Source organism: Ranitomeya variabilis, chromosome 6 (assembly GCF_051348905.1).
Source record: "Ranitomeya variabilis isolate aRanVar5 chromosome 6, aRanVar5.hap1, whole genome shotgun sequence".
NCBI lineage: Eukaryota > Metazoa > Chordata > Amphibia > Anura > Dendrobatidae > Ranitomeya > Ranitomeya variabilis.
In genome coordinates, this window is record NC_135237.1 from 547,441,369 (window position 1) to 547,456,407 (window position 15,039).

General features: G+C 45.2%; 1 protein-coding gene and 1 long non-coding RNA gene across 2 annotated transcripts in view; one reads left to right on the top strand and one right to left on the bottom strand.

Moving 5' to 3' along the window:
- LOC143781605 (uncharacterized) overlaps positions 1-2,947 on the bottom strand; it is a 112,231-nt gene extending 109,284 nt beyond the window's left edge. Inside the window, exon 1 of the long non-coding RNA XR_013216774.1 lies at positions 2,761-2,947. This is a non-coding gene — a long non-coding RNA (uncharacterized LOC143781605). The remainder of the gene's footprint in view (positions 1-2,760) is intronic.
- On the top strand, positions 978-6,071 carry LOC143781604 (ferritin light chain, oocyte isoform-like). The gene is made up of 4 exons (XM_077268276.1): positions 978-1,251; positions 1,742-1,888; positions 2,241-2,366; positions 5,831-6,071. Exons 1-4 carry the CDS (start codon positions 1,150-1,152, stop codon positions 5,978-5,980), a joined length of 525 nt encoding a protein of 174 aa, XP_077124391.1. The 5' UTR covers positions 978-1,149; the 3' UTR covers positions 5,981-6,071.
- Positions 6,072-15,039: the final 8,968 nt, after the last annotated feature.

Sequence of the window (15,039 nt, forward strand, 5' to 3'; positions counted from 1 at the left end):
TACACATGTGTGGTATTGCCGCTTTAAGAAATGTCCGATCTCTCAAAATATCAAAATAATTATTCCGATCGGTAAACTCCATAAAACAAAAAAATTAAAGAACGACAAAATTATATTTTTCTTGGTCACTGCTACACAACAAAAAATGCTGTAACAAGCGATCAAAACTTCACTGCAATCCCAAAACGGTATAAATAAAAATGCCACCTCACCCCGCAAAAAAAATAAGACATCACACAGCCCCATCAACTGATAATGTTACGGGTCTCGGAAAATGGCGACACAACCAGAAGAACATTTAAAGATTTAAAGAAAAACTTCAGATTTTTTTTCATTACTAAAATAATAGAAACACTGGACATGTTTGGTATCGCCGTGATCGTACTGCTGAGCAGAATCCTACTGCAAGGTCATTCTTACCACACAATGTACACTGTAAAAGCAATTCCCAAAAAACTATGTCCGAATTGCGTTTTTGTCACAATTTCATTGCACTTGTAATTTTTTTCCTGTTTTCTAGTACACTATTTGGTAGAGTGAATGTGCTCACTCTAAAGTACAAAAAACAATCCCTCATATGTCTATGTGGACGGAAATATAAAAAAGTTATGGCTCTGGGAAGAAGGGGAGGAAAAAAAACGAAAATGAAAATTTGCTGCATCATGAAGGGGTTAAAAAAAATATAATCCGCAATATGATTACACTGTTTAGAAATCTGACCCCAAGGTTTTTGCATGAAAGATATTCTAAAAGTGACCGAAAAAACGACTTTATACAGAAAAGAGTCCAATATTGTGATCACATGAGGGCAGTGATCAATCGCCATTTATTGTCCTTTCCAGGAGGCACAATGTCCGGTGAATGTTCTCTGTAACGCCCGTTTACTAAACTACAAGCCAATCTGAAGTATGTGAGCTAATGAAATGGCCGGATTGTGTTTTTGGAGGACTCCACCCAGTGAGTGTATAAAAAGTCAGGGAGCAGCAGTTTGTGCTTCAGAGCAGAGAGCCATAGGAGTTCCTAGTTTTTGCTTCAACAGTGCTTGAACGGAATAGGAATTCTCTGTGATAGACCCACCGTACTCCTCCTCCTCCTCTCCAGAACTTCATCTTATTCCCTGGGAAAGAAGCAATTACTACCACCATCATCATGAGCTCCCAGATCCGCCAGAACTACCATCAGGACAGCGAGGCTGGAGTCAACCGCACGGTCAACCTGGTGCTTCAGGCTTCCTACACCTACCAGTCCATAGTGAGTATGAGCGTGCTCTTCAGAAGCCTGTCTCTCCTGAGCTGTGGTGGAACCACAAGTCAAACCAAGCCACATTACTAGGGCTTGTAACTACTAATATATAGTGTCTGCAAATTCCATGCATGAATAATGTAATTTCCCAGTGTTTAGTGACCCTCTGACTAGGCGCATAACTAAGTTTAAAAAGTTTTGACTAGTTTTCCTTTTTGTGACACACTATAGATGGAAATATCATCTTGCCCCACTGTTCTGACAACTCTTCCCAAACCTTCCAAGAGAACTAGTTAAAGTCCTTCTGGCAATAGTGTCCATATGGATCCATCAAGGTCACTAAATTAATTTGTGCACCTTATTAGTGTGGCTGGAAGTTCCTTCACTTGCAAGAAAGTGTCTACAATGAATGCTCTCCACATCTTGGTTCCTCACAATGACACGTTTCCCAACACTGCTCTCGATAGAAATGTTTCCCCCCTTTTTTTTTTTTTTGTAGGGATTCTTTTTTGACAGGGATGATGTGGCATTGGCCAAGTTCTCCAAATTCTTCCGTGAGCAGTCTGACGAAAAGCGAGAACAGGCCGAGAAGTTTCTGAAGTTCCAGAACAAACGTGGAGGACGGATTGTTCTTCAGGATATCAAGGTAAGAATGTCTGAGACTTGTAGACCTTGTGAAATGACATATATGTATATTATTCCCAGCAGAGGTTTAGTACTCAAAAGCCACCAACAGCTCATGTCTTCAGAAATTCCTTGGTATGACCATGGTGATGATTAAATAATCTGCACAGACACCTGGGCAATAAGAAGGAAATCTTGATCCATGGTCTGTTGGTTCCTCTTGAGGACTGGAGTTGGGAGAACATTGATCTAGATGATGGCAACACTTATTCTGTATAGCCCAAACATGGCAGAATTACTTAACGTGGAGGGAATATGACACTCTGGATTGTTCTGCCATTGATAGATTATCTTGTTGTTTATATTTGCTTTAGAAACCAGACACTGATGAATGGGGCAATGGCACCAATGCTATGGAATATGCCCTGAAACTTGAAAAGGGGGTAAATCTGGCTCTGCTGGACCTTCACAAAATCGCTACTGACCACGTGGACCCTCATGTAAGTAACTCTTCTATAACATACATAATACCACAAGCTAATTTCAGTACGTATTCTTCATGAAATAGGTTTATGGATGCTCTGATCTCCATATTGTGCCGTTCCTGGAAGTATGAGTAACCTGACTACAAGAAAGAGGCAGACGTGACAATCTACAGCAGCTTCACATTATGGTGGTGCTCGATCAGAAGGATGTTCACATGTCAATATGATCTCCACAAACCTGTTAACCTAATTTAGTCACTCTATCTATGGCAAAAAAAATGTGGCCACTTTTTTTTTTAATTTAAAGGGAACCTGTCACCACGTTTTTGGAAGATGGGATAAAAATAGCGTTAAATAGTGGCAGAGGTGGGCGTTACATTAGTGTGTGTGTTATGCGTTTATTACCCACCTAAGTTGCCGAAATAACTTTGCAAAGTCTCCGTTTTCGCCTGTCAATCAGGCTGGTCAGGTCGCATGGGCGTTGTCTTCCCCCAGATTTGGCGTAGTTTTCCGTTGGTGGCGTAGTGGTGTGCGCATGCCCAAAGTCCGGAATCCTCTTCCAGGGGATTTAAAATAGCGCGGTGTTCGTTATTGCATTGGTGATCGGTGGGCGCGGCCATCTTCCTTTGGCCGCGCGTGCGCAGAAGCGGCGCTCTGCTGGCCGCGGCTTCAGGAAAATGGCCGCCGCGATATCCATCTGCGCACGCGCGGCATCCCGCGGCCATTTTCCTGAAGCCGCGGCCAGCAGAGCGCCGCTTCTGCGCACGCGCGGCCAAAGGAAGATGGCCGCGCCCACCGAAAACCAATGCAATAACGAACACCGCGCTATTTTAAATCCCCTGGATGAGGATTCCGGACTTTGGGCATGCGCACACCACTACGCCACCAACGGAAAACTACGCCAAATCTGGGTGAAGACACCACGCCCATGTGACCTGACCAGCCTGATTGACAGGCGAAAACGGAGACTTTGCAAAGTTATTTCGGCAACTTAGGTGGGTAATAAACGCATAACACACACACTAATGTAACGCCCACCTCTGCCCCTATTTAACGCTATTTTTATCCCATCTTCCAAAAACGTGGTGACAGGTTCCCTTTAAAAAAAAAAAAAAAACACCTTGCATAACAGGGGGAGCCTGAACCACGCTGGGGCTGTCCTGTACTTAACTCCCACTTGTATCGAGACCAACTTTGCTCGCTGCCATTGGCATCAGATCTGTTTGCCTGATCTGTGACTACTTGGGCCCAAACATCCAGGAATATTCCGTGAGCCAACATTGTCCCATCCCTGTAGCAAGATTGAGGTCTCTCATTGGCTATCATTATCTAGAGCAGTGTTCCCCAACTCCGCTCCTCAAGAGCCACCAACAGGTCATGTTTTCAGGATTTCCTTAGTATTGCATCAACTACTCAGTAAACTAACTTTGCCCTGTTCCCTCCTTCCAAATATTACTCTGAATCTGCCCCCTACTATTCATCTGTCTGCACACCCTCCATGCACACGATAACTGCACTTGATACTTGACCATTGCACTTAAACACACGGGCTGATGACCGGATCATGCAGCTTTATATGAAAAACCCTATTTATTATAATTGCCAGACCTGAAATAACAAGCACTTTTTACCTATTGTGTCCCCCCATTTACTTGTAGATTGTAAGCTTGCGAGCAGGGACCTCACCCCTAATGTCACTGGTTAATTTGTCTTAACTTGTACTGAATTTATTGTCTGTACATGTCCCCGCTTAATTGTAAAGTGCTGCGGAATATGTTGGCATAATAATTAGTGTTGAGCGATACCGTCCGATACTTGAAAGTATCGGCCGATACCGGCAAAGTATCGGATCCAATCCGATACCGATACCCGATACCAATACAAGTCAATGGGACTCAAGTATCGGACGGTATTCCTGATGGTTCCCAGGGTCTGAAGGAGAGGAAACTCTCCTTCAGGCCCTGGGAACCATATTAATGTGTAAAAAGAATTAAAATAAAAAATATTGCTATACTCACCTCTCCGAGGGAACCGGCAGCGTTGTTTGCTTAAAATTCGCGCTTTTCTTTCCTTACGTGAAGTCCCGGCTTTGTGATTGGTTGCGTCGCAGTCACATGGGCGACGCAACCAATCACAAGCCGTGACGTCACGGGAGGCTGGACACGCGTGCATTTTAAAATGCGCGCTTGTCCAGCCTCCTGTGACGTCCTGGCTTGTGATTGGTTGCGTCGCCCATGTGACTGCGACGCAACCAATCACAAGCCGGGACTTCACGTAAAGGAAAGAAAAGCGCGAATTTTAAACAAAGAACGCTGCCGCTTCCCTCGGTAAGGTGCAGGCTGCGTCGGAGAGGTGAGTATAGCAATATTTTCTATTTTAATTCTCTCTTTTACACATTTTTACATTAATGTTGTTTCGATACCGATACCACAAAAGTATCGGATCTCGGTATCGGAATTCCGATACCCGCAAGTATCGGCCGATACCCGATACTTGCGGTATCGGAATGCTCAACACTAATAATAATATTCCTGTCCAGGTGATGCAATTATCACCTGTGCAATACTAAGGAAATCCTGAAAACCTCACCTGTTGGTGGCTCTTTATGTCCGGAGTTGGGGAACACTGATCTAAAGTGTAGGGTTGTAAAAGGAGAAAAAAAAAAACTGACCCAAATATCTATGCTTTTTTGCCATGTTGTACTTTTATTCCTATAACTTTGGCTCCCCTCCCTAATTTACCGTATATACTCGAGTATAAGCAGAGACCCTTAATTTTGCCACAAAAAACTGGGAAAACTTAATGACTCGAGCATAAGCCTAGGGTGGAAAATGCAGCAGTTAGGCTGTGTGCACACGGTGCTGTTTTTTCGCGTAAAACCGCAAAAAAAGCATACAATATGCATCCCATCATTTAGAATGAATTCTGCATGTTTTGTGCATATGATGCGTTTTTTTTAGCGGATTTCCCACTAAAAAATGCTTTGGGAAATGTCCGGAAAAAAAATGCACCAAAACCACGGCAAAAAAACGCATGCAGAAAATTTCAGGTTTTTCTCAGGAATTTTCTGCAAGAAATCCTGAATGTGTGCACATACCCTAAATGTCAAAAATACAAATAGATAACAAAAGTAAAATTAATTGAGACATCAGTAAGTGTTTTTGAATATCCGTATTGAATCAGGAGCCCCATATAATGCTCCACACAGTTCATGATGGGCCCCGTAAGATGCTCCATATTATCCTCTTTACTGCGCCACACATGACCTGACTGCTGGAGTGGTTCTCCCCTCTACACCCTTTCTCAGTCCAGCCTCCGCTGCCTTAAAGCTCAACAGATTGGAAGCTGTTGTGGTTCAGAGAAGCTACCCAAGTGTCTGACTTTGTCTGAAATGTTTTGTTTGGGACAAACTTTACAACAACCATTACCTGTGATTTCACTATGCAATTTAAATTGTCTCCTTCCCATTCCCCATACAGATGCGTGACTTCCTGGAGGATGAATATCTGGAGAAGGAAGTGGAGCTGATGAAGAAACTGGGAGATCACATTACTAACCTGAAGCGTGTGAAGGCAGCAGAAGTTGGCATGGGAGAATATCTGTTTGACAAGCTGACCTTGGATGACTAATGTGTGGTCTCCTATGCAAGAGCTGTAGTGTGCTGGATGGGGGCTTTGGGGGTGGGATTTGTTCTAAAGTCAGAAATAAAAAATAACTTCCATCAAACATTGTCTTGTATGGTATACATTCTTCAATAAGGTCACTCCTCAATTTGGAAATCCATGAGGTGTAATATACAGGATGTAACAGTTATGTCGTGTCTGGATGTGGTGTGGAGAGGCATTTTAGAAAGAGATTCTGGAATAAACTCCTTTATTAGTTTGGAACGGTTCTTGGTGGTAGAGATGGCAGAAGGATGCAGGTGTACAGTGGTCAGGAGAAGATTAAGAACTTACAAGTAGGTAATGAGCTTGATGGTACAATTTTTGAAGGAGGCAACAGGTTAACTGAAAGCTGTGGTCCAGTCTAAAAGTACAAGTGTTCAGTCACACTGCAGGTGCTCATTGAGCAGGTGGTTGTATGTGATTTGCATACGTCCGGCCTCACTCAATGCAAGTGAATTGGGCAAGACAGTTTGATTGGCACACGATTGCATGATAAACACCCCCCCCGGCACTAAGCAATGCTCAGTATGTAACATGAGACTTCACATGGCGCAACTACAGACTTGTCGTTTTTAGACTGGACAATCCCTTTTTGGTAAGGGCATGTGGTAGTCAGCTGGTAACAGGTTCCCCCTTCTTTTAAGACTTTTTTTTTTTTTTTTTCTCTGCAGAAAGCAGCCTGCTGGCAGTCTCCTCAGCAGCACCGCCATCACTCTGCAGTATTCTGGCACTTTCACAGCAATGTGGCAGACTCTATAGATCGCTGCCTTTCCTACATGATCTTGTGTGCATCTTCCCAGACACTTGTGGCTGTTAGAATCTGTTTTGTTTTTGACCATCCGCCATCTTGTTGTGGTTTTCTGGCTGCTGGTCATTTTTTTCCCCTGGTGCTGGGTTGTCTTGGGTCAGGTGATTGTATCACCCCTTATTGTCCAGCAAGGACTGGGAGGCAGGTGCTGGGTAACAGTGTTAATCCGCTAGAGTTCTGGCTAGGTGCTTTGATAGTTTTCTGTGTTCGATATTGTGCACTTCTGCTATCCTTAGTTTCTGTTTTCAGTTGGTTTCTGCAGCTGTCTGTGCTCTTCTATTAGCAGATGACCTGGTTTTTATACCCAGTCCTTAGATCTTTCAGGGACCTCCTTTTCCCCCCCAGCTATAGGTCTTCGCTTGAGTTTAACCTAGGATCGTCGGTGGGTCTATTCGCAAGTAATGGGTTGCCCACTCAATCGTAGGGTATCAGCTTAGTCTCAGTTTTTTTTTTTTTGTTTTTTTTTTCCCCTTCTATTCTAGTTCTGTGTTGCAGTTCCATAACAGTGGCCTATGACCAGTTTCTGGAACTAATTTATAAAATTTGCATCCACTTCCACACTGTCCTAGTGTGGACTTTTCTTCTTGTCCTACAGACTCTTAACACACAAATCTCTGCTTTTCCCTTTCCCCATGACGGCACAACTGAGAGAGGGGATCCGCCCAGTCAGGACAAGAAACCCTACTGAAAATAAAAGGGCGGTACCTCTGTCGCTTCAGTTGGGTTTCCTGTCCTGACAGGGACCCTCGTGCTGAAGCACGGCGGAGAAGTTTCCACTTATCCATTACCCGTCCTGGCGTGGAAGAACAGGCAGCACCTGTGCAGCAGTCCTCGTGTACTGGAAGCGCCGTCCGCGGGTCCTCCGGGGCTTTGTGTCCGAGAGGGCGTCTGTGCAGCACAGTTGGATGTCCGGGCTCCTTCCGTGGCTGCCACACCACCCTCCTCTGCTGGCGTCCAGAGGTGGGGCGGGCGCGGGATCCAAGATGGCGGCGCCCATGAAGAAAACGAGAGCCGGTGGAAAGACTCCGGCAGAGGAGGGGAAGGGCCACCATTGGGCACCGGAGGAGGCCGGGAGTGCAGTGGATCCCCCATAAAAGGGGGATGACCACAGAAGACGCGCTCATGCCCAAAAGCTTCATCATGGAAGTGGGGCAACAGGAACAGCAGTAGCCGTCATCACAGCAGCCGCATCAGGAGCTCTCGACAGATGACTTGCCGAGCCACCAGCATACCAGGAGCAGCCACTCAAGTGGTAGGAGCAGCAGTCGTCCTGTCCGGCAAGACTCTTCAGCGTCCAAAAGGGACGCTGCACATGCATCTGTCCAGCCTCCGAAACCGGTACCCTTGACTGTCAGCGGTGGTGAGTGATCTACGTGAATGTCACCCTTATGGTAATAGGGTCCATTTTTTCTGTTTGATCACTAGGGGTCAAGGAAATCTAGTGGCAAAACAAAGAACCGAGAATGTGCCCTTTGTAAAGTTCCGCTTGCAGTTCAGTGGCAGAAGGACCTCTGCGCTGACTGCATTAATAAAACTATACAGGAAGAGACACCTAATTTTGCCACTAGCCTTAAAGCCATAATACAGGCAGAGATAAAAGACTCCTTTAAAACTGGCCCTTAAAAAAACAGGGAGGAAAAGCCGCAAGGTGTCTACAGATTCGGATGCCTCTCGGAGACAGGAGAGTCCTAAATCATCCAGGTCTCCCTCTACCTCCTCCTCCTCTATCCAGTCCTCAGATTCCTCCTCAGACAGTGATACAGGGGGTCGACCATGTTTTCCAACTGAGGATTTAGAAAAACTAGTTAAATCAGTCAGGTCTGCAATGGGTCTTAAAGAGAAGACACCTAGGTCACTTGAGGATGTCATGTTTGGCAGGTTAGAAGAAAAAAGGAAACGCACGTTTCCGGTCAATGCAAAAATCAAAGCATTGATCGAAAAAGAATGGAGAAAATGGGTACCTTGCCTTCTTCATCAAAAAGGAGATATCCTTTTGAGGAAAAAGACTCGGAATCCTGGGAGAAAATCCCTAAAATTGACGGTGCGGTGGCCAAATCTTTGAAAAAATCGTCCCTTCCATTAGAAGATTCAGGTGTCCTAAAAGACCCGCTTGACAAAAAAGCAGATAGTTTTTTGAGACACATCTGGGAAGCTTCGGCTGGGGGCCTGAAACCAGCAATAGCTGGGACATGTACGGGCCCGTGCTCTCATGGTCTGGCTACAGCAGATAGAAGATCAGCTAAGGGTTAAAGTTCCTAGAAATGATATCCTTGCGAACATATCCTTAGTGCAAGGAGCAGCGGCTTTTTTGGCAGATTCCTCTGCGGATTCTGCAAGATTAACAACTAGAGCAGTCCAATTCGGTAAGGAGAGCCCTATGGCTTAAAGGATGTCCTGGGGATTTGCCGTCTAAACATAGAAGAGATCTTGTAACTTGCAGGAGATAAAAAGAAAGCCTTTCCAAGTTTCTCTAGAGATCCCAAAAAACCTTTCTTTCGGAGGAGAAGATTTAACAGAGGTCGTCCCCCAGGAGATAGGAGAAATTGGGACTTTAAAGATAAAAGGGGATTGAGCTACGTGTTCAAAGGGCCCTCTACATCAGCAAAAAAAAATCCCCCCCAATGACATTACATCAGAGGTTGCAGGAAGGCTCTCCCTCTTCTTTCCGGCCTGGATAAACATCTCCCCGAGAACCTGGGTTTTAAATATTATCAAAGACGGCCTAAAGATAAAATTCATCCGTCCACCCAGGCACAATTTTGCAATAACTCCCCGGAGGAAGTCCCAGCAGGAGCAGTCTGCTCTGGAAACAAAAGTCCTCGGACTTGTTCACAAAAATGTCTTGCAAGAAGTCCCAGCTTGGGAGGAAGGAAGGGGGTTTTACTCCACCCTCTTTCTGATACAAAAACCAGATGACTCCTGGAGAACCATAGTCAATCTAAGAAATCTCAATCAATCAGTAGAGAATTATTCCTTCAAGATGGAGTCCATCAAAACGACCACAAAACTTCTGTTCCCTCACTGCTTCATGGCAGTAATAGACTTAAAAGATGCATATTATCATATCCCAATACATCAGGAATATCGGAAATAATTGAGAGTAGCGCTCTACATACAAAACCAAGTGAAACATTACCAATATACAACCCTTTCATTCGGCCTGTCTACAGCTCCCAGGGTCTTCACCAAGGTGATGGTAGAGGTAATGTCATACCTCCGATCCCGGGATGTAGTGATTGTCCCATACCTGGACGACTTCCTTGTGGTATGGGGACAGAAACCCATTGCTCCCATCAAGTAACTGTTGTAACCTCAACTCTAATAGAGCTGGGATGGATAATAAATATCCCCAAATCAGTTAGTTCCAGTTAAAGTGCAGTCCTTCCTAGGATTAATACTAGACTCAGAGCGTCAGCTCTGCTTCCTTCCAGAGAACAAAGTGGCCAAAATAATGAACTTGACCAGTACAGCAATACATCAGCCAGCGATGACCCTAAGAAAAGCAATGTCCCTACTAGGCTCATTAACGTCATGCATTCCGGCTATAGGATGGGCACAATTTCACCTGAGACAACTGCAGTGGGAAGTTGTCAGCTCAGAAACTGTTAAGAGGGCATTTGGAAGGAAATCTATGTCTTTCTCAGGGCATAAGAGATTCCCTAATTTGGTGGACTGTGAAGGAACATCTCACAATGGGGGTCCAGTGGCAGAAACCGGTCGAAGACATCATCACGACCGACTCAAGCGGTATAGGTTGGGGGTCTCATCTGAGGTCTCATTCAGTACAAGGAAACCTGGTCCTTCCAAGAAAGGAATCATGGCTCAAACGAAAAAGAACTATGGGCAGTGCAAAAGGCCTTGAAACATTTTCTCCCCTTGCTCCAGGGTCGCCATACTCGAATCATGATGGACAATCGAGCAGTGGTAGCTTATATCAATCACCAAGGGGGGACGAGGTCCCGGGGCCTCATGGAGGTGTCAAATCTACTTTTCCAGTTGGCAGAACAACACCTGTCGTCCCTCACAGCACTACACATAAGGGGTGTAGAAAACACAAAGGCAGACTTCCTGAGTCGCAGAGGTCTGAGACAGGGGGAATGGTCCCTAAACCCCGAGGTGTTCCAACAAATAATACAAGCCTGGGGTACACCAGAAATAGACTTATTTGCCACCTCACACAACAAAAAAGTCAAAAGATTCTGCTCCCTAATTCCTAGAGAACATCCTTTTGCAGTAGATGCCCTGCTAATACCATGAAGGTTCTCTCTGGTCTACGCATTCCCCCCAATAGTGATGATTCCAACAGTAGTCCGGAAGATCAGAGAAGACCGAGCAAAAATAATATTCAAGAAGGCCATGGTTCTCCCTTCTAAGGCAGATGTCATTAACAGACCCATGGATTCTGCCAAAAGTTCCGGACCTGTTAACCCAAGGACCAGTGACCCACTCTCAGGTGAAGGGCTTCCATCTGGCAGCCTGGAATTTGAGAGGGCATTAGTCACCAGGGATTCTCACCAGGGTTAGTCTCCACCCTACTGAAAAGCAGAAAGCCTATAGCATCTAGAATCTACGGTAGGATATGGAAAAAGTTTCTTGACTTCCTGGGTGAACCGTTGGGGGATGTAGCTCCAGTGGGACCCATAGTAGAGTTTCTGCAGGCAGGGTTGCAACTCGGGTTAGCGACTAGCACCCTTAAGGTTCCAGTTTCAGCCTTGGGGCCCTATACAACTGCAACCTAGCATCAAATAGGTGGATTTCACGATTCATAAAATCCTGTGGCAGGTCTAGGCCGGTTATTATCCCAAAAATCCCTCCTTGGGATCTAAATTTAGTCTTAGAAGCCTTAACCAAAGACCCTTTTGAGCCTTTGCGGGAGTTGTCACCTAAATTTCTCACTCTGAAAACAGTTCTACTGGTAGCCTTAACATCGGCCCGTAGGGTAGGTAATTTACAGGCCCTGTCGATATGTCCTCCTTATACTCAGGTTCTTGAAGACAGGATAATTCTAAGACCAGTGCCGGCGTATCTCCCCAAGGTGGTCCTAAAATTCCATAGGAGTCAGGAGATTACTTTACCATTGCTTTGTAATAATCCTAGAAATCCTGGTGAACAAAAGTTCCATATGTTAGATGTAAGAAGATCTATGTTACAATATATGTCCATGACTAGTCAGTGGAGGAAAGACCAAACCCTATTTGTAGTCTTCCAGGGTAGTAAAAAAGGGTGCGGGGTAGCTAAAAGTACCATTACTAGATGGATCAGGAAGGCCATTAGTTTATCCTACTCTGCGAGTGGCACTCCAGTTCCTGAAGGCATCAAGGCTCACTCCACCAGAGCCGTGGCTACCTCCTGGGCAGAAAAGGCTGAGGTATCGATTGATCAAATGTGCAAGGTTTCATTCTACAAAAGTCTCTCAAGTGTGCTGTCATGGGGGAAGGGAAAACACTAAGGTTAATTACCGGTAGCCATTTTTTCCGGAACCCATGACGGCACCTGTATATTCCCCCCCTTTATCACCCCTTTGGTGTGCACTATAGTTTGGGTGTTTTTAGTTCAGATGATGTGGTGATGGATTTGCCATGTGTACTAACCAGGGGGGCCTCTCATGCTCTGAAAACCAACTGAAGCGACAGAGAGGTACCACCCTTTTATTTTCAGTAGGGCTTCCTGTCCTGACTGGGCGGATCCCCTCTCTCAGGTGTGCCATCACGGGTTCCGGAAAAAACGGCTACCGGTAAGTAGCCTTGGTGTTTTCTGTACCTTGCTCCTCTAATGGCCTGCTATGTTGCGCCCTTGCCTTTGACAGTGGAGTACTTATGTCACCAGGGACAAAACTCGCACATTTCAGTTCAAGAATAAACTAGGGTTTTTTTCTTTTTAAGGGGGTCGCAGATTCCTTCCTACCCTCCTAAAATATTCAGATTGTGGACATGTGATGCTGTGTTTAGAACATCTTTCCACTCTTTGTAGCCCCTTCAGAATCTCCCTTCACGGTGGGTGTATATGCAGTTCAGTATTCATATGTCCAGAGGTCTACCTAGGTTTTCTGGTGCTTTCAAACCCCCCCAGCACATATGTGATTTACATACTTAGTAACGTGTTGATGAGCTGCTCTCCCTAATTCTGTGTTCATTGAATGTTAGGAGCATTAAAGGGGTTGTCCCAAGTTTGTGCTGAGTCTGCAGTCATTCTATGTAATGACTGATGGAACCTGCAGAGCTAAATCCTGCCAACTCTCGATCCAACAGCTATCGCCTAATATCGCTGCTTCAATTTGCTTCCAAACTCCTGGAGCAGCACGTCCACGTTGAACTTTCTCCCACCTCTCATCTAACTTTCTCTTTGACAACCTACAATCTGGTTTCCGCCCCCATCACTCAACTGACAGCCCTGACCAAAATTACTAAGGACCTACTTACTGCCAAAGCTAACGGACAATACTCTGTACTCCTCCTTCTAGACCTGTCCTCTGCTTTCAACAAAGTTGACCACTACCTCCTACTACAGATCCTCTCCTCCTTTGGCATCAAAGATCTCACCCTATCCTGAATCTCCTCATACCTTTCCAACAGCACATTCCGTGTCTCCCACTCCCACACTACCTCCTCATCCCACCCTCTCTCTCTGTTGGAGTCCCCCAAGGCTCTGTTCTAGGACCCCTACTCTTCTCAATCTATACACTTGGCCTGGGACAACTCAGTCCCATGGATTACAGTGCCACCTTTATGCTGATGACAATCAGATCTACCTTTCTGGCCCAGACGTCACCTTTCTGCTGTCCAGAATCCCGGAGTATCTATCAGCCATATCCTCCTTCTTCTCCTCTCGCTTCCTCAAACTCAATGTGGACGAATCTGAACTCCTCATCTTTCCTCCATCTCCTAGATCTTCCATACCTGACCTATCTATTGCAATTAACGACATCATGCTTTCCCCCGTACTGGAAGTCCGCTGCCTCGGAGTAACCCTTCACCCTGTCCTTCAAACCGCACATCCAAGCTCTTTCCACCTCCTGTCGCCTCCAGCTCAAAAATATCTCCAGAATCCATCCTTTCCTCAACCGTCAATCTACTAAAATGCTTATGCATGCCCCAATCTCCCGCCTTGACTACTGCAACATCCTTTTCTGTGGCCTCCGTGCTAACCGTGTGCTGATTATTTTGTTTGGAGCAGACCCAGCAAAAGGACACTAAAGCCCACTGCAACACCGCAGTAAGTAAACGTGCAGGCATCACATTGTATTTTTGGCGCCAAGAGATACAAGGCCTATAGGTAATTACGGTAATTAGTTAGGTATATTGACTTTACAGACCACATTCTTTTGCGGTTCAGTGACTGAATAATCTATGCTACCCTTTGGTGCTGACACAGCGAACCCCAGACGAGACTTTTGTTTCCTATTTGTCTGCTACATCTGTAATCTTGCCTGAAGAAGGATGCACTGTGCTCTGAAAGCTTGCAAACATTATTTTCTGGTTAGCCAAGAAAGGTATCACTCTGAGAATACTTTTGTCATCATTGGGCAGAAAAGTATTCACATCTATTTGTCTGCTGGAAGAGGAGTCTGTGGAACAATATAAAACGAAGCAGTGGTTCAGCTCCAACAGACTTTGTCCACGGCGCCTTTTGCTGATATGTATGTAAACATGGTTAATTTTTGGTGGCCTTTTCCTCTAGTCTTCTTGAGATTACACTGGAATGGGTGGGGAATATTTGATTGGGAAATAGGAATAGAAGTATATATTCTTAGGAATGTGAACCGCTGTGCTAAACCGCAGGTGAGCCCATGCTTTGCACTCATTTAATTAAACCAGCTTCTCTGAGGGTGTAATAAAGTAATGGCGGCTGGTTCAAACTGGCACGCCAATAGGTAAATTTACTTAGAGAATATAACAGAAACAGTTCTCTTGGGTGCCGAGTTGTTCAGCACAGAGGATATAACCTTCTGGCGAAATATTTGTTTGATGTGTTCTCTTTGTGTGGTTATCAAAACAGAGTAGGAATAATTTAATCTCTAAGTAAAATAGTTACAGAAAGTGGTCTGCGTGAAATTGGTTCTTTTCCCGCCCGTTACTCCGCTGTATCTGGAACAACACTCTCGGTGTATGATTTACAGAACGGCCGCACTGGCCACTCAGGCAGCATTCACACTGCAGCTACTGCTTCTGAATGGGCCAGTGCACTTCTAAAATAGTCTGCAGAGTGCAGGCCCCTC